The sequence below is a fragment of the Macrotis lagotis genome, chromosome 7 (genome assembly GCF_037893015.1).
Source record: "Macrotis lagotis isolate mMagLag1 chromosome 7, bilby.v1.9.chrom.fasta, whole genome shotgun sequence".
Taxonomy (NCBI): domain Eukaryota; kingdom Metazoa; phylum Chordata; class Mammalia; order Peramelemorphia; family Peramelidae; genus Macrotis; species Macrotis lagotis.
This window is the reverse complement of record NC_133664.1, coordinates 122,286,242-122,306,048: the sequence shown is the minus strand read 5'-3', so window position 1 is coordinate 122,306,048 and position 19,807 is coordinate 122,286,242. Positions and strand designations below refer to the sequence as shown.

At 43.8% G+C, this 19,807-nt stretch overlaps 1 protein-coding gene across 2 annotated transcripts in view; it reads left to right on the top strand.

Annotated features, from left to right (window-relative positions):
• The window catches only part of SND1 (staphylococcal nuclease and tudor domain containing 1), a 520,505-nt gene extending 502,229 nt beyond the window's left edge, over window positions 1-18,276 (top strand). For both annotated transcript variants that reach the window (XM_074193769.1, XM_074193768.1), the window contains 7 exons: window positions 3,014-3,155; window positions 10,430-10,553; window positions 11,372-11,441; window positions 12,944-13,057; window positions 13,345-13,548; window positions 15,245-15,289; window positions 15,397-18,276. In XM_074193769.1, the coding sequence (XP_074049870.1) occupies window positions 3,014-3,155; window positions 10,430-10,553; window positions 11,372-11,441; window positions 12,944-13,057; window positions 13,345-13,548; window positions 15,245-15,289; window positions 15,397-15,462 (765 nt within the window). In that variant the 3' untranslated portion in view covers window positions 15,463-18,276. The remainder of the gene's footprint in view (window positions 1-3,013; window positions 3,156-10,429; window positions 10,554-11,371; window positions 11,442-12,943; window positions 13,058-13,344; window positions 13,549-15,244; window positions 15,290-15,396) is intronic.
• The last annotated feature ends 1,531 nt before the right edge of the window (window positions 18,277-19,807 follow it).

Here is a 19,807-nt window from a genome sequence, read left to right as displayed (position 1 = left end):
GGGAACTTGGTGCACTATCCAAGGACACCAAGATTACTCCCTTTGTGTTGAAAAGCTTCTTTCCTACACAGACTGTGACTCCCCTTATTCTAGATGTCAAAAGCACAGCCCCCCCCCCCCCACTGTGGCCTAAATGAACAAAGATGACTTCTCTTTGCTCTTTGTGTATGGAGCCTGGTACTGTAACCAGAAGTTCTTTTACTCCTCAGTGTCAATTTATTCTGGATTTATCCTTTATGTGCCCCAGTGTTCTTCCCCCCACCCCCACCCCTGATCAGAGAGAAGGGAGATCAGGAGAGAGGCAGTCAGTGCTGCTCCTAAGATTCCCTTCTCAGCCTGAGGTTCTGTCTTGCCGGCATCCCAGGGACCTTATACCTTTTTGATCCAGTGGACTATGTTAGAGAGGGTTTGGGCAGGGAGCATCCAGGGTTCACATAAAGTAATAGGAATGAAAGAATATTGAAGGCCTAAAAGGAGGAAAGGATAGGCAGAGGAGTAGGTGAGGCAAAGGGAAGAAAGGTGTCAGTGAAAAGGATTGTACAGGGGTGTTGGGTAGTAGTATTGACTCACTTAGTCCAAGCTGAGACAAGTAGCCCGAATGATCCAAGATTATGCCATATTAGTAAATTCTCCAAGTGCCCAAACATGGGAGCATTGTTGGGAATAACTCTCCCAGCAGGTATACTAGGCAAATTCAGACTGGAGAAGAGTTTGGGAAAGCTCTCCATTAGATAAATCGTAAGCTCCAAGAGCATAGCAGATAACCTTAGCCTTAGGAAACCAGGGCAGAGGTCACAGGCTAGGGGAGCTAGAAGTTCCCAAAAGCTGGGTGCCTCTAGTCCCAATTATGGGGGTGGACTCTTCTGCTTTTCCTTGTCTCTTCCATTGGCGAGGAGACTGGAAGAAAAAGTCAAAACTCTCCTTGGGGGGCAGCAGGAGATGGAACAGAGTGGCTATTTGAGAAACTATCACACTTATTTTTGCTGGTCTGTCAAATTTTTGTATTGACCAAGTCTGTGTGAATCTGGGGTGCAAGCCAAGGGAAATCCAAGTATGTGGATGTGATTTGGACATAAGGTTATTGGAGAGAGAACAGTATAGTTATGATATGGTGGTAATGGGAATAAGTATAGGAGTGAATATATGAGGAGGTAATTAATTGAATGACAGTTTTTCAGATGAAGAAACAGCAGTTTTAATGTTCTAATGTTCTGCTTTTTTCTCCCATCTTATTTTCTTCCCCACATAATCACATGCAATGCTGACACCTCACTCATCTACACTCTTAGAAAAAGAGGAAGTGTCCATGTCTTTTAGCATGCACTAGTTTAGCAGCACTAAAAATTACACCTATAGTTTTAGTGACTATCCCTGGTGCCACTGTCAGAAACCCAGGGGGGATCATTTCACACTCTTGACACTTGTAATCTGCTTCCATTTCAAGGCATGGGCAAGAGACCAGATCTGGCTGTCACAAAGTCCTAAGAGTCACAAAATGCTAGATCTTCCAGTTTACCTCCATTCCTCCTCCCTCCCCTCACTTTTCAGATGAGGAAACAAATCCAGAGAAGCTAATGATTTCCTCAAGGTCATACAACTCTATGGTGTCAGAGCCAGGACCCCTTATTACCAGGTCAAAGTATTTCTACTATGTTCCTGCCTCTCAACTCCTGGCAGGTGCAATCCCTTTTCCCATAATGCCCATTGAGCCCTCTCCAATACTTTTGGGTAGGTCTGTCCAAACAGATAGTCTTAGAACTTCTTCTAGAACCCACCCCTTCTAGCTGCTCAACTAGAAAGTCACCTCCTTTCCAAGGTCTGACAGACTTCACCACTGGTATAATCTCCCAGCTGCAAGATTGGACTTGACGTGCCATCACATTGAATCAGTGTCTAAGCCACCCCAGCCCTGACAGCCCAGTGTGAAGAGAAGGGAGGGAGGCAAAGAGAGGTTAGAAAGGGAGCAACCCAGCCCCTAATGAAAATTAAAGTTTACTGTTTAGAAATAGTGGACAAGGGTTATTGGAAGGAGGGTTCCTTGACCCCCTCCAGTGCCCAGGACTAACTTAGTTATCTCATTCTAGGTGGTACTATGAGGGCATTGGAAGATGAATGGAATGTGTTTTGTCTTGCTTAGATCAGTAATAGAATTTAGAGAAATCCCATTCCTGGGCCTTCTCTGCCTCCAGACTCAGTACATAGCCATTCTCCTTAGTTACCTTTACAAACCAGTTGGCAGGGAGGAGGCTTTCACTTAATCATAGATCTAGAATTGGAATGGACCTAAGGGGTCATTTAATTCAACATCCTTATTTTACAGACATGAAAATTTATTCCTAAAGAAGTTTAATTGTAATTCAGAATCATCCTAGTAATAAAGGGTCAGGTGGTGGCAGGTAGAGGACATGGTGGCTGGAGCTCCTGACCTGAACTTCCTGAGTTCAAACCTGGCCTCAGGCACTTACTAGTTGTATAACTCTGGGCAGGTCATTTAACCCTGTTGGCCTGAGTTTCCTCATCTGTAAAATGAGCTGGAGAAGGAAATGGCAAACCTCTCAGTATCTTTGCCAAGAAAATCCCAAACTGGGCATAGAAAGACTGATAAGACTGAAACACCTGGACAACAAAAGGTTTTAAAGCAAGAGTCCACTGATTCCGAATTCAGCCTTTTCCAATTCCCCAGGCTGTCTTAGATAGTCCCACTAGTTCCCTAACCCAAAGCACTTGACAAGGTCACCTGGAAGGTGTAGTCTAGAAAAATACTGTATGATGAAGTACTCACAACCACTTAGAAACTTGGTTGGATAAACTCTACCTCTCCAAGACTCAACAGGAGCTTTGGGCAGACAGAGGAGATTGGAAAGGAGGCAAGAGAAGATACCTAGAGAGAAAATATCTGGCTAGCTGCCCCTTTTTCTCATCATGGTACCCCTTCCCATAACTGAAGTTCCCTGTATAGCACTGACTTCTATCTCTCACTCCCCAAACTTCCTCTTCCCTTTTCTGCCCACAGGTGTGGGCCCACTATGAGGAGCAGCCTGTGGAAGAGGTGTCACCAGTGTTGGAAGAAAAGGAGCGTTCGGCCAGCTACAAACCTGTATTTGTGACAGAGATCACCGATGACCTGCACTTCTATGTTCAGGATGTGGAGACGGGTGAGTGTTTGCCATTCTCCCCATCCCTGAGAAGCTTCTATTTTTTTTTTGTCCAATAGGAGAAGGATAGAATTTCCCTTTTTTACCAGTTTCACTAAAAGGATGAAAAGCCTAAGTATCGTCTTAACTACCCCCCCACCCTAACCCCCAACACCTTTCAGAACCCAGGCCAATTTCATAATCTTTCAGTTAGGGATACTGGAAGATTCTTTCCTGAATCTACAAATAAGATAAAAAAAAACAAGATGGAACAGGACAAGGGGCTTCTTCTCTCTTCGGAGGCACCTTGATTAGGTGAAATAGAGAACAGATTGCCTCTGTATCCAAAAATCGTCACTCCAACGTAAGCAGTCCCCTTCTTCCTCCCACTTCATGATTCCATATTCTGAGGTCTACAGCTACCCAGGGAAGAAAGCCAAAAAGGGAAGCTCCTTGGTCTGCCTATACTGGGTATTTTTCCTTTAGAGGTTAATAGAGCCCTGAGTGGAGTGAGTAGCCAGTTACCATGGAAACAGGCAGAGCAGTGGGGGTAGTCATCCCATGGGCATTGCTAGCTCTCTGAAAGACCCTATCCTCTCTCCACACCCTCTTGTAGCCCCTCATTTCCTGGGGTCCTATGCCTCTGGAAATTCATGCTCTTTGGAGGGCCGAGAGGCAGTAGAGGGAGGCTATGCTAAGCCTCCCCAGTCTCACTTTTTTTTCAGCCTCTTTCTTCACTGACCTTTTCCCTTTCATCTCTACCCTGCCTGGAGAAACAGACTGATAAGTGAAAAAGAGGAGGATCTTACAACATCCCCCAGGCAAAAAGAGCAAGGGGCCAAGGAGATTGGCCACAGATTGGCCAAGCTGAAATGTGACACACTCAGTCTTCTCTGTTGTTTCCTTCCTCCTTGGGCCCCAGCTCCAGAACCAATAGCCTCACCTCCTCCCCTCTAATAATATTTCTCAATCAGCTGCTTTTGGAGCAATGCTATTTTGATAGAAAACCCATCCTTTACTGACTTGGCTTGCTGTGTCTGAGAGAAGAGAAAAGGAAGAGAGAAAAAAGACTGCAGCTATTGGAACAGGAGAGGAGGAGAATAAGCTGCTTTTGGCATTGGGACAGCTGAGATCCGAGGAGAGACTGGAGAACTGAGAGTGGTGCTGTCCAAGGAGACAATGACACCACCTCAAGGAAAGCTACCCCCAGACACTGGAGCACAGCCAGGAAATCAAGAAGTGAAGAATTCCTATTTATATACACCTTTGAGATTTAGAAAAGGCTTTCCTCACAGCAACCCTGTGAGGACAATAATGAAAAGACTTATCCCCATTGTGACGATCAGAAAACTGCCATTATGAGGGCTTCATTGATTTACCTGCAATTATACAACTAGTCAATGTGGGTAGTATTTGAATCCAGGTTTTCTGCCTCCATATCCATGATAAATTTTTGCCTTCAAAGGTGACAGATAAAGGAAAGTACTGTTTTATGTCTTAATATGCTCCAGAGTTGAAAAAATTACTTTTTTATCTAACATGATCATAGACAACCCAGTAGATTGAGTTGAATGAGAATGAGAATTTGCATAGACAATGAGACCCAAACCTACACACAAGCCAAAAGTTGTAGGGATTTATCAGGCAAGCTGACTCTCATCAACTCACCAGAAAGTAACTGTTTTAATGAAACTATGCGAGAGCCATCATTGGAGTAGGGGCAAAACAAATGCTTCCTAACATTCCTCAAGAAGAGTTCCAAGCCACTTGGTACTGGTACTACTACTACTACTAGTACTACTACTACTACTACCCAATACTGAAAGTTACTTCTGTAGGTTTTTTTTAAGGTTTTTGCAAGGCAATGGGGTTAAGTGACTTTGCCCAAGGCCACACAGCTAGGTAATTATTAAGTGTCTGAGGCCGGATTTGAACTCAGGTACTCCTGACTCCAGGGCCAGTGCTCTATCCACTGAACCACCTAGCCACCCCTATTTCTGTAGTTTCTCATTTTGACAAAAACAATATCTTGAATTCACAATATATATTACTTACTTGAGGATCACAAAGTACCTTCACCTACATATAGAGACTTTAGTGACAAGAAGTGAAAGAGCTATATTAATGATTAATGATGATTAATAGGATCTACCATTTTTGTAGTACTTGACAAAGTTATATGTGTATCTGCATGTGTGTGTGTATGTTGGTATGTGTATTTGTGTACATACATATAAAATGTAGTATATCCACTTATGTAATTTTCACAGTGGCCCATAAAGGCAGACACCACAAGTATTATTATCCTTAATATATAGATGAGGAAACTGAGGCTTGGGAAAGTTGAACCCACCTGACTAATAAGTGTTCAGCCTTTACTTGAAGAACTCTAGGAAAAAGGAACCCATCCTTCTCAAGGTTACCCTTTTTGCTTTGGGATAACTCTTAATTGTTAGGAAGTCTTTGCTGTTCACCTTTCCTTCTCCCATATGACAACCCTGATATGTTTGAAGTTCTTTATCATTTGGGACCCTCTATCCCAAAATCTTTTTATCTTTACATTAAACATTTCTTGTTTCTTCAACTAACTATTATGAAGCATGATCTTGAGATTCTTTACCATTCTGGCTATTTTCTTCTGGATGCTCTCCATCATACCAATTTCCTTCCAAAATTACAGTGCCTGCTACTAAACATAAAACTCTAGGTAAGGCCTGAAATACAACAAGATGATAGCCTCCCTAGGCCTGGACACTTGGCCACTCTTCATGTAGCCTGGTATTTCAATTTTCAATTTTTGCAGCCACGTCACACCGTTGACTCATTGAACTTAAGTACACTAAAACTCCCATATTTTTTTCATATGAACTTCTTTCAAACCACCATTACTTCTCATCTTATACTTAAAAACTGATTTTGTGAATTGGATAAGTATGTTATCTGTGCCTTTACCCAAGTCATGATTACTCTGGGTCTGGCCACCTAACATTATCTATTTGCCCACATCTTTCTACTTTTTTTATGATTAGCTTGAGAGACTGTTGAATCCTTTGCTAGATCCAGTGGCCTGCAGTATTCAAAAAAGGAAATTATCTAACATGACCAAACTAACTTGGATCAGTACCCTATAACTTCTCTCTTTCTCCACAATATTTCAAAGAAAGCTTAGGAACTGCATCTGTTTGTTTCTTCTGTTCCCTAGGATCTCTTGTACATGGAGATTTGAACTCATCAAAGATACCTGGTTACTATCTATTTACTGTTTTTAGGTGAATTTTAAACCCAAATCCTCAGACTTCTCTTCGTTTTAGTTGTCCCTTTTCAGTCTAAAGACCATTGTCCTAAATAGAGAAAACAATTCTGCCTTCTTGGGCATTGTTCATTATCATTATCCTTTTCCCTTATTTGAGTATCTTTTCTGTATAAGGATGACTTTAATTCCCCCCCCCCCCCCCAAAAAAGAAAAAGAACAAATCCTTTTTTCTTTCTTTCCTTTCCTGTCTAGCCTCAGCATGTTCTGAGCTTTATCATTCTGAATACTATTTTTTCAGGACTGGGCTATGCTTGTTCTTGCTCCATTACTTGCCCTTACTTCCAACTTCTGAATAAGTCTATTTATAATCTGTCAGTTAATGAACTACTACTGTTCCTCAAACAGGTTGCTATATCTCCTTCCCCATGTCTTTGTACTAGCTGTTCCTCATGCCTGGAATAATTTACTTTTTTCACCTATACCTCTTAGAAGTTATAACTTCCTTCAAGATTCAGCTCAAACTTTTGCAGGCAGCCTTTCTAGGTCTGTCCTAGATGCCAAAGTCTACCCCATTAAGGTTACGTCTCATCTCCTCTGTGTGTATCTTGACTTTTTTACATGTTGTCTCTCCTTCTAGAATGCATTGGTTCTGCCTTTCTTTGTTTCCCTAGAACTTAGCATAGGGTCTAGAATAATAGTAAGCATTTAATAAATTCTTGTTGATGAATTGTGCCTTCACATCAGTCTCTGTTGATCTCTTCCTTTTCCTCATAATTAAAATCATTTCTCTTTAGGATTTTAGAATTGTGTTCTTTAAAGTTTTAGACTTACTTTCCCTGTAGAATTTTTTTCCATGGAATCCTACATTTTTTTTATCCTTTGAATCTGATCTCCAGAAATCTAGGATGCCTGTCAGAATGTGACTTTTTCTTGGTTACACATTCTAAAATGAGGTTGGTCACTTCCCTTAAAGTTCCTAGTTTTCCATCCTAACAACTATTTCTTTCTCAGTGGTAAGAATCAGATCCACATGAGCAGTTTCTCTACCTGTTGAAGTATAAAATTATTATTAAGTCAATTCAATAGACTTTTAGCTACTCTACTCTAGGTAAAGTGAGAGCTCTGATCAATGTTCACATAACTGAAGTCTCCCTCTTCTACCATTTCACTCCTCTGGGTCAGTTTTGCCATTTATTTGCTAAAGCAGTCACATCTATTTATTCTTTTTGTCCAGCTGACATGTAGTTCATTCTAATGAGAATGCTGCTTCTGTTTCTGTTTCTGTTGTTCACTATCATACCCTCTGCAAAACTTTCCCTTCTGGTTCCTGTATTTCTATACATGAGCTTATCGTGACCAGCTTAGTGGCACTGGACCTGAAGTCAAGAAAACTGAAATTCAACCTCCTAGCCATGTGATCCTGAGCAAGTCGCTTACCCTCAGTTTCCCCATTTGTAAGTGGGAATGTTGTGAGAATCAAATGAATCAATATTTGTAAAATGCTTAGTATAATGCCTGATACAGAGTAGGTATTATATTTGCCATTTTTATTTACTTCTTAATAGATTTCCAGCTCTAGGGGCAAGTACTCTATCGCAGCACCTCACCTCTGAGGTCCCAGAATCTTCTGAACTTCTGTGTCTCTGTAAGACAGACTTCCAGTACTTTGGAGAACGTCACCTTGTATATTATCCCATGCAAGTCCAGATCTCTTTTACTAAGTCCTTAGTCACTATCTCTGGTAGCAGTTCTGGAGTTACTTTAACAGGACAGGAACCCCATGACTAGTAAAGAATGAGTCACAGAGAACAGAAAAGTGATAGAGAGAAAAAAAGAGGAAAAGGATAGAAATAATAAGGGAACCTCAGGATGAATTTCCAGAATAACTGAAGGTAATAAGTAAATTAGGAAGTAAGGTGAGGGAGAACTTTGAAGCTTTTATGCTCTGGTTTCCCCTCTTCTACCCTCCCCTCCCCTTCCTTCTCCTCCCCCCGTTCCTTCTCCTCCACCCCCCTTCCTTCTCCTCCCCCAGACAACTTCTTCTGGTGACCTGAATGGTCCTGATCTTTCTCTCTCTCATCTGCCACCACCTATTAAAACTTGCTATTAGGAAAGTAATCAATAAACTGATCATACTATGTTGTAAGTGATTGATAGAGCTGGAGGCAGGGGAAGAAAGCTCTGATTTTAATTTTCAGACAGCAAAAAGTCACATGAGTGAGGCCCAGGGTTGAGAGGAGGGTGGTTTTCGTGGGTCACTAAAATTTCCATAGCTAAATTCGGTCCTGGTCATGAATCATTCGTTTCTGAAAGGGGGATTAGGGATTACAAAGTGCTGGGTAAGGAGATCAGTTAGCTACCAGACTCTTGGGAATTCAAAGAGAATCGTTATTCCAATGACCGACAGGCACACATGCAAACACAGTCACAATCACATTTATAGTCTAATCCTCTGATCTCACCAAGAGGAAGGCTATCTTCCTGAAATGACTGGAGAGTAATGGTAGAGAGTGATTTGCCAAAGGAGAGTTAGGTTCTGGGCAGACTGCCCTGAAAGAGAGAAAGGGAAAAGCCATGAGATCTGCTGCTGAATCAGGACAGGAATCACAGAAGAGTGGCAGGTAGGCAGTATTAGACAGCAGTGCTGAGGAGGAAACCCCAGGTATTCCCACCTGGACAGAATTTATGGACGAATCCCCCAAGGCAGATGGGAGTTGGAGAAAGGAAAAACCAGGAAGGATAGGAGTTGCTTTCCCCAGAAGGAAGAGGAATTCAAGTTTCACAGGAGGGGAAGAACTAATGGCATTTCAGTGATATAGAAGATCATCTTATCCATTTCTTCTACATATAAGGCAGCTAGGGATCATAAATGAGGCCTAGAGGTTAACACTGTGTCCCATCACAGAAGTGACTGGAACAGGAGAAGGAAGAAACCAATCTACCATGGCCTTGGAGTTCACATGGCCCCTGAATGGATGGAAGTGTTCAAGAGCCGAGAGATGTTCAGTTCAATGATGAGATCACATCCAGTTGAATAAATGGGGATCTGGGCTCACTATACCAAGATTTTGTCTTTTTTTGTCCTAGGCTCTGACTCTGCTGTTAAGGTCAAATCCCTATTGCTTAAATCATTCCTTTACTGGGGATTTCCTGAGTTCCTCTATCTCCATCTTTGCCTTTCATCTCACCATGTGGGTTGTAGAATGGTGTAATGGGTAGTCATACTTGTTTCTTTGCCTGGAGACAGATGATCCTCTGTATGACCTAGACCAGGTAGTCTTGGAATAGAGATGCTGGGTGATAAGAGGAGAATGGACAAAAAAGATAAGCTGGTATATCCAGAGAAGGCTGAGTTTAGATCAATGCTTTTAGACCTGATTTTCCTAGTAAAATCTCACCTTGGCAGCTAGGTGGCGTAGTGGATAAAGCACCGGCTTTGGAGTCAGGAGTACCTGGGTTCAAATCTGGTCTCAGACACTTAATAATTACCTAGCTGTGTGGCCTTGGGCAAGCCACTTAACCCCATTTGCCTTGCAAAAAAAAAAAAACCTAAATAAAAAAAATCTCACCTTTATGTTCTTGGCAAGGAGTTGGAAGAACATGTATCAGTTCTGGGGGGTACAAGATTTTCAGGCATCATCCTTTACTTGTTCATTCAACTGACCTAGTCATAGAATTACCAACTTAGAGTTAGAAGGAATCTCAGAAAACAGTAAATTCAAGCCCTGAATTTTTGTGGATGAGGAAACCATGAGGCCTAGAGAGAGAATATGATTTACTCAAAGTCATTCAGGTGAAGGCATAGCTGGAAACTGAACCCACCCAGGCCCCTGACCCCAAATCCCAAGCTACATTTTGTCTACTTCCTCTCCTGCTTACTTAAGCCTTTGGTAACCAAGACATTGATCTTTTCATGAATGTTGGGTGTTCAGAAATGGGGAAGGGGAAATGGAGCAAATATATTCATATATGATATGGTTCAGGCATGATACCTGGGCTTCACTCTGCTTTTCTTCCCTCTCACCCTCCCCACCACTCACAGGTACCCAACTAGAAAAATTGATGGAGGGCATGAGAAATGACATTGCCAGTCACCCACCGGTAGAGGGCTCCTATGCCCCTCGCCGAGGAGAATTTTGCATTGCCAAGTTTGTGGATGGAGAATGGTAAGCCCCCAACCCCACCCCATGCCCTGGACAGTGTGACAAAGGGAGGGGGCTATCCTGGGAGCAGTGCCAGAGGTACCCCTATGTGTCCTTCCAGGGTGGCATGATGACATCATTGTGCTCCTGGTAGCTCTCTTGGCTGATCAGTCTGTATTTCATTGCTGGTGATTTCTCTCTGCCAGCCTAGGGCCAGCATTGGGGGCAGTCTATTGGCAAGTTTGGATGGGAGAGCACCCTGCAGCTTGGCCAGTTCCCTGAACGCAGAAGCAAGTGGCATTCTCCCAACTCCCCTGGGGAACTAGCCTGTGGAAGGCCAAATGGGACTGAACCAACTGCCTTGTTCCAGTCACCTGACAGAAGCAGCAGTGCCGACACCTGGGGGTGGGGGGGGACAGGGGGAGGACATTCAGCCTTGGGACAACCCCCTTTGTCAGAGGGCAGGGACAAACCATCACCCTGAAGATGGACAGGGTCAGCTAAGGCCGGCTGTAGAGGGCAGGGCCCGTGGTGAGAAAGTGACTTGGATGTGTTCCCTGCTGGAGCCTCCCAGACAGATCTGCCGCCTAATTACAGCTGTGTTTGGTGTGCTGGGTTTAAACAGCAGACATCCATCCAGTCATTAGTCTTGTTGCTTTATGCCCCAGGACATATTAATCTGTTCCCTGCATTCCATTCTCCCTCCCTTCTCTTCCCTGGCTACTCCTAGCCCACCCCAGAATGGACACTGGCCTCAGGGTGTGAGGCATCTGCAGGGCACCACATCCCATCCCAGGGTGCTCTCACTCCCTTTTTTCAGCTGTGCTATGATTTCTTTGCAGGTACCGAGCTCGGGTAGAAAAGGTGGAGTCTCCAGCCAAGGTTCATGTCTTCTACATCGACTATGGCAATGTGAGTGTTGGGGTTTAGCAAGGTAGCCTGAAATCCCAGAGGATGTCCAGACTCACTGGGGTTATAGGGAAGGAGCAGCAGTGAGCACCAGTGGAGTGCTTTCAGTTCAGATGAGGCCAAGTTTCTTCAAAGGAGGACAACAGACCAGGGGATCGTATTCCTTAAGTTATAGACCCCTTGGCAATCCAAAGCCTGTTCTCCTAATCCTGTTTTTTAAATACATCAAATGAAATATATCATGTTACAAAGGAATTAATTGTGACCAAGTTCAGAAATCCCAGATAAATAATCCCAGAGATAAGAGAATTGTATTCTATCAGAGTCATAGGCTTCCCTGGGCTGATACCCTGCTGTAGGTACACACTCCCACAATGTATTGCTTCATATAATTCCACTGAGGAATTGAACATGATGCCCTATACCCCCCCCCCAGGGAGGCCCCACCACCCCGGTCCCAACCACATAGGAGGAGAGCATAGGCTATGTGTCAGTGTGTGGCTGGGCCACTCCAGAGAGAGATTGATGGGGGATGGGGGATGAGTTCTCAGGATACATGAGCCCTGTTACCCTGAAAGAAAAATAATTCAAGCCAAGAATCACACACACCAAGAAAAAAAAAGATCCCAAGAAACTCCCACTCAACCTAAGAGAATTGTCAAGGCTTCCATGTTCTTCATATAGCCCCAACTCCATCGCTCATTCCTAGAGATGGAATAACTACTCCACATCCCTGCATCTCTCCACCCTTGCCCCATTTCCTTGGCCACAAGCAAGAATGAGGAGCAACTTTTCCCTCCTCTGCAGTCAGGTTTCCAAACATGAAGGACTTAGTTGTGTGGCAGGTATAGAAGGATCATACTGTGGATGTCTTAGAAACAGTGGCAGAAGATACAAAGAATTTCCAGCTGGGACTTTGACAATGAACCTGTGCTTCTTCCTATTTCCCATTCAGAGGTTAGGCTCAGTAATGGGGTTCAGAGAACAAAATGAAGCTCTGAAAGAAGGGAACACATGAACCCAGGCATCATGGAACTAAAGCAGAGTAGGCAGGTCTCCAGGGACTCCCAGAATGTTTTCCTCTGTCCCCTTCTCAGCCACTGACTGAGACCTCTCCGTCTCTCTCTGCCTAGCAGAAGAGTCAGGGACCTGTCTCCCAGAAGATAGGTCTTTGGAAGAAAATGGAAACAGCAATTAGAGCCCAATTATCACTGTGATTATTTTAATAGGCACCCTGGGTGCCCCCAACCCCAAGCCCAGGGGTGAAAAGAAGTGAGTCCTTCATGTTAGCTTCTGTCTGGGGTGGATGCTGCCTTCCCAGGGCTAGATGGCTGGAGAAAGCTACCGGCAGGTGTGGCTTAAGAGAAAGCTGTCCCAGTTGCCCAGAGGCAGAGACACTGAGCCAGAGGACTAGTCAAGAAGAAGCCCTCCAGAGCGAAGGGGCCCCAGGGTACTGGGAGCTTCAAGGGTCAGGGTCACAACTTTTCTGGATGCTTTCCCCACAGAGAGAGATCCTGCCATCCACCCGCTTGGGTGCATTACCACCTGCCTTCAGCACTCGAGTGCTGCCTGCCCAAGCCACAGAGTACGCCTTTGCCTTCATCCAGGTGCCACAAGATGTGAGTTCATTAAGTGTCTGAAGGACAAGCCTGCACACCCACCCAGCTGTGCCTATGCATGTATACACACATACACACATCTACAGAAGGGACATACATGCACACATATACACACAGAGACAAGCATACACAATTTACCCACACACATAGGCATGCATATACATGTGCACATTTTCATGGTGGTGGGAAGCAATGACTGCTTGAAGATGGGGGCAGGCATTGAGGAAGGCTGTTGCCACAGAGTGTAATGACTTGGCTTTTCTTTGTTGTGGTGTTCTGCTCCCCAGGAGGATGCCCGCACAGATGCTGTGGACAGTGTGGTTCGGGACATCCAAAACACTCAGTGCCTACTCAACGTGGAACACTTGAGCCCCGGCTGCCCTCATGTCACCCTTCAGTTTGCAGATTCCAAGGGGGATGTGGGCCTGGGCTTGGTTAAAGAGGGGCTGGTCATGGTGGAGGTCCGCAAGGAGAAACAGTTCCAGAAAGTGGTATGTTATTAGGGAAGGGAAAACAACCTGCTAGGGGTAAAATCTGAGGCCCTGCTACTTTACTTCTAATAAGAATTGCCTACCTCATATTCCCCTCCTCCACTAAGCAAGGGGAGTGGGAAGAGCACAAAACATAGGTGGGAAGGCTATGTGAGGCCTGGGGAGAGGGAGGGGGTTATTTCATTACTTTCCAAATTAAAAGACTATGATGTGTGAGTTTGACTAACAATATCAGTACAGTGGAATTGGAAATTAACTCTTAGTTTTCTCTAGCTAATAGGCTTGAGGAAAAGGCACAGTTAGAAAGCTTTGGTTACAGATAGCTTTGCCCCTTCCTTCTTTCTGTTCATAAGGAGACAAGATACCATAGTTCACATCATGTGGTTCAGTCAGGTGGTCCCCTTCCTAGATCCATGCTGAGAGGTATAGTTATTTTAAGCCACCACAGAGGAATATGATCCTCTTTACCACCAAAATGCAACCTGTGACCTTGAACTCCTTCTAGCCTGTTCACACCCCAAGAATTTCTCTATACCTACCAACTCACACCTTTCTGGGGAAGATTGCTTCTGTAAGGAACCTAGGCTACTTTTTGGCTAACAAGAGGGAATCTGCTTCTTATGGGCCAAGCCAGTGTGCCCTTTCATGGGGGTCAGTTGAAGATGTGAAGTTCCTTCTAGCCCTGCCGTAATGTTACTGGACAAAAGGAATGCATTCTTCTCTTCCATCTCACTCATTAACCCCAATGTCTGCAGAAGGTGGAGAAGTTTGGTTTGAGGATACTACTTCTTTTGGATCTTTACTGCCTTCCCTTCCCTATTTCACCCACTTTTTTTCCCTTCTTCCAGTCTCTCCTTTCTCTTTCTCTGTTATGACCCAGTCCTTCCTAATTTATTTGTGGCTGGCTCATGGGTCCATGATGTTGATCATGAGAGTCAACATTTCATTTGTAACAAGATACCATTGTTTATAAGACAGAGCCTTTTCTATTGCTGCCTTTCTTTCCATTTTGGGGAAAGCCCTGACTGCTCATATTCCCTGAAACACTACCTCCACTTTGGGGAGCCACTTTTTCAAGAGCAGAACGAGTGTGCCTAAGACATGGTCATGTTTTAAAGATCCAGTGTATGAGGAAAAAAGTGAGTTTTCCCAGTTGGGCAGTCAGCAGAGCTGCTCATACCTATTCTGGTCTCTGTAATCTCCCAGATCACAGAATCCAAATTTGAAAGTTAAAGGAATTTGAGTGGCCATCTACTCAAGGTCTTACAACAAAAGGAAATCTCCACAGTCATACCCAACAAACGATTGTGCAGCCTCTGTTTAAAAACCTCCAAGGAGGAGAACCCCACCCCCTGTCCAGGGAAATCCCTCCACCTCTGCACATACTCACAGGAATGAAGTCATTTCCTGACCTGGAGTCCAGCCTCAGTTTACCTCTTTATAGCTTCAACCCATCCTTCCTGGTTCTGCCACTCTGGAGCCAGGGGAACACATTTAATCCTTCCTCCATATGACATCCCTTAAATAAAATACTTGGACAGCTGTTGTGTCATCCCTGAATCTTCTCCATTTGCCACCTCATGTTCCTAACCCCGAAGTAAATGATGGGGGCAGACTCACACAATCAGAAGTGCCTAAGGCTAATTCTTGTGGTCCACATTCCCCTGACATCCTTCTCCCTGCTCTAAACTTACAGATCACAGAGTATCTGAATGCACAGGAGTCAGCCAAGAGTGCCAGGGTGAGTTCTTGCTCCAGGGACCACTGTGGGGTAGGAGGAATGTGGGTCATGGTGCTTGAGGAAGAACACTCTGAACTCACAGGTGTGTTTTTCCTTTCTTGTTACAGCTGAATCTCTGGCGTTATGGTGACTTTCGAGCAGATGATGCAGATGAATTTGGCTATAGCCGCTAGAAAGTGTCTCTTGTCCCCATCAGCACCGCTTACACTAAAACCTTTTCCCCACCTGGGAGGAAGGTGTCAACTGGAGAGCCCAGGATGGGGGAGGGGAGGGAGGTGGGGGAGGGGGGAAGGATGGGTCCAGCTTTGCTTCAGTGTATGGGACTGCCTCATGAGGCAGAATTCCTAGGCAGGAGGATGGGGAGCTGGAAAGCTTTCCTGGGACTGGGGGCATTACCATCTGGGGTGATGGGTACTGCCATCCCAAGTTCCTCCTGACCTGATTTGTGTTTTTTAATTGTCTTCAAATCAACTTGCCTATGAACACAAAAGACTTTGTGCACAAAGGAGAGGCAAGGGAGAGCCATCAGCTAAGAATAGCTGTCACTTGGCACCCTACCCTAACCCATATGACCCTCCTTTCCTCTATGCCTCTCTGACTGATAGTTGATTACGTTACTTCTCTGATCTATCCATTCTTAAATGCCAGCAGCATCTGCCCTTGCTCCCTGCCCTAGATGCCAACCCCCCATTCTGTATTTAAAGCTTGCGAGACCCAATAAAGTAGTACAGTGCTGTCCGCAGCCCGCATTGTTCATTATGGAATCCAGACAATCTTTTGTATGTGTTACTCAGTTAGTGGGGGCAAAGTAATCCTTTAAACTCCTATTGAAGACATCTGTCACCTAACCCTACCACAGACTGAGCCAGATTTCAATGAGGCAGAATTAGGTCTGGATATTTCCCCAAGGATCTACTGCTTTCTCCTTTCTCTATTATTGACTGCCCCTTTTATGCTCCCATTTAGTACTCTCATCATCACCCAGATATAATAGGGCAAAAAGTTCAAAATAAAAAAAAAGACCATTCATACCTACAGTTTTGATCACAAATGATAAAGGACCTATCCCAGATTCAGGAAGACCTAAGTTCAAATTCAGCTTCACACACAGCTGTATTACCCTGAGCAAGTCATTTGACCCTGTTTGCATCAGTTCATCTATTAAATGAGCTACAGAAGAAAATGGCAAACTATGCCTGTATCTCTGCCAAGAGAACCCCAAAAGGGGTCACAAAGAGTCAATCAAAACTGAAACAAGTCAACAACAACCAAAAGAAGCAGTACAGTTATATCCACCCAGAGTCACATCTAAAACAAAAAAACCACTAAAAAGGCAGTGGTGGAGGTGATGGAATGAAAAGTTAGTTACACCCTGGAGGAAGCAGGATGATTCCCCTTCCATCTGGCCTCAAGCATCTGCCATCCAGTAGATAATGTCTTACTGGCTATTATAGTTCCTCTGTGTCCCTAGCCAGTAGAGCAGCGTTTTGGGAGAAATGGTCCAAAAGTGCAAAGGTTGTTCCAAATCTGGGGAAAGAGACAGATCTGCTGTATATATAGCTGAGAAAAGGACTGCTAGCTGCTCTGGGTACCTTTGGGATTGATTTTTTGTTCATTTTTGAGGCAATACCATATGCATAAGAATAAATGTAGTACAAATTGTTTTTAAACAGTTTTCCACTGGGAAGAAGGGAAACAAACTTTTAAATTGGTGTGGGAAAAGAAAAGGACTGCAAAAACTGCAGAGAAATCAGGAACAATAACTGAGAGGAGGCTGTTAGATTTATTAGGAGATAATTTGTAATTTTGGAGAGAACAGTTGAATGATAAGGGGATGAACCAGACTAGAGGATTGGGGGGGGGGGGACATGGAGATGGCTATAGATGACTACAAGATAGATGGGGATCATATATGCCCTTAGAGAGTTTTGCTTAGCAAAGAAAAGGGCCGTCTCACATGAGTTCCGTGAAGAAGGCATCTGTGACATGTGACTTAAGAAGTGAAAAACTCAGCTAGTGGCTTCGATTTTTTTTCCTAAAATTTGAGGCAAGGTTCTCAGCTGAGAGGAGTAGAGAGAGCTATGGGAGGCTTGAGAAGGAAAGAAAAGATTTGGAAGAGCTGTTATGAAGAGTAGAAGAGTGAGTTAGGGAGGTATAAAAGATTTCCATGGGAGTAGTGAGGACCCAGTTGAACTTGCGTAACCTAAATGGATAGTGGAGCAGTCAACAAGATTTTGTCCAGTTTTATTCAACACAGGAGTAGGAGCAAAGGCAACAAGGTGGTGGAAGTCATCCAGGGTTGATGCTTAGCAGGGCAAGAAAATCGATAGGATAAGGGACAAAAAATAAAACAGAGTTGAACTGGTTTACTTAGCAATCAAGATGGGAAAGGAATGAGTGTAACCATTGTCCCTTTTCAGGACTGGTCATCCACCTTTGGGCTTCAACTGGTGTATAATAAACCATTTGTGGACTGACTGATGGAAGGTGGGGGATTCAGGCTGAAAGTCTTGAGTCCCTAGGCACTATATTGAACTCAGTCGGGACACTTATATTTGTATCTCAAAATGTCACAGATTGAGGCACACCCAGAAGTATTACACTATATATCGAGGCTATATGTAATCAGTTGCTCTCTTGTGTCTGGTGAGTGGGCATTGACTCTTTGAGCTCTCCATATTTCCAACTACAGTCCTGATAAACAGGAATTAACTGTATAATAAAGAGGTCATCATTTCTTATTTTATCAACATTCAGTACATTCCATATCTATTCCAGCATCTTGTTCCCTGCTTACCAATCATCCATCATTTGTCCAATATTGTCCCCATACAGAAGACTTAGAATGCCTGGCTGGTCCCTTTTTCTGATTCAGACTGGGGAATACAATTGAGCTGGAATCTTCTCTAGTTAAAACACTCTCTCTCTCTCTCTCTCTCTCTCTCTCTCTCTCTCTCTCTCTCTCTCTCTCTCTCTCTCTCTCTCTCTCTCTCCATGAACACCTACCCTCATCTTTTAGAAGCCACTCTATTGGAATGAGGAATAAATGGACTAATAGAACTACTTATAAACCAGATAACTAACAAGATGTGCCCAGATCATTTTGACTTTTCCCTTCTCTACTGTGGAGAAAATGATTAAAGTATGCACTTTGCTAGAGAAATAAAAACCGGAGCTATGGGGGATGCCCTGCTCTCAATCTACATGGGAAAAAAAGATATACAGGAAAAGTTAACTAGCATAGTTATATGACAATAAGATGGGTAGTCTAGACAAGACTATAAAAGTTTGAGATTCAAGTCAGTATGTAAATGACTATTATGTACATGGATGGAAAGACCCTTGTGGACTGACAGAGTAGGGAAATCTTTATTGAAAAAGTCATTTAACTTGTCTTTAAAAGGAGTGTAAGATTTTTTTTGCATAAAAGTGAGCCAAGGCAATGGGAATGTTCCTCCCAAATCTACCTCCCCTTTTTGCTTTCCCCCACCCCAGTCAGGGGTTTTAATAACTTCTGGGAGATTTCTCTGGAGCCCCACCCCCTTCCTCTTTTCTTTCTAGTGTGTGGCAACAAAACAAGGGAGAGGGAAGTGTTTATGTGACTTTCCATCCCCTGTGCTGACATCAAGTTATTTATTTGTTTGATTATTTCTGAGCTGGGGAGAGAGGTAATAGAGCCTTCTTCTAAGCTAGGCCAAGTTGGGAGGTAATACTGAGGAGTAGGGGGCCTGGTGTCTCAAGAGTTGTTATTGATATGCTAATTACAGGGGATACTAATTTAATTTGAACCTAATTACAGTGTATTACCCTGGGTGGCATGTGTTTTAATAATTAACATCCTTCAGATGAGTGGGAGTGTAATAATATTTACACTCTATTGGCCGCCAGCCTGGGGAGGCGTGCTAAGGCCCCACACACCACCCTCCCTGGGGCAGTATGACTGCTGGCAGGTGGAAAAAAAGACGGCAGGATTCTCCATGGACTAGCCTCTCATCACCCTTGCCAGTGAGTGTAGTCTGACCTCTTCTCCAGCCACCTATTCTCCTCAGGCTACTTTACTAAACCAGGCCCGAGTTAGGACACAGATAAAGATCTTTACCTTCTCTAACATCATTCTTCTGTGGCTCAGCTTCATATACCATACAAGTAAAGGCTCCAGCTCCCTGCAATTTCAATAATTAGAGATAATATAGATTGTCAAGAAAGGGGATGGGGCATGGTGAAGATTGGATAATCTTTCAGGAGTTGTCTTGGTGTAGGAGGAAGATCATGGTCCTAGGAAGAGATGAAAAGATCTGGGTTCCAATCCCAACTTTGTCATAAACAATTAAATGACAGAATTTTAAAAGTTGGAAGGAACCTCAGAACCCATCTCATCCTACAAAAATCCCAACAAATGATCTATCCTTTCTCTTTTTGGAGACTTCTAGGGAGGGATAGTCACTAATTCATAGGGAATCTCATTCCACTCTAGAGATGGGACAGTAGTTTTCCTTACATTAAAAAGCCTAAATCCAT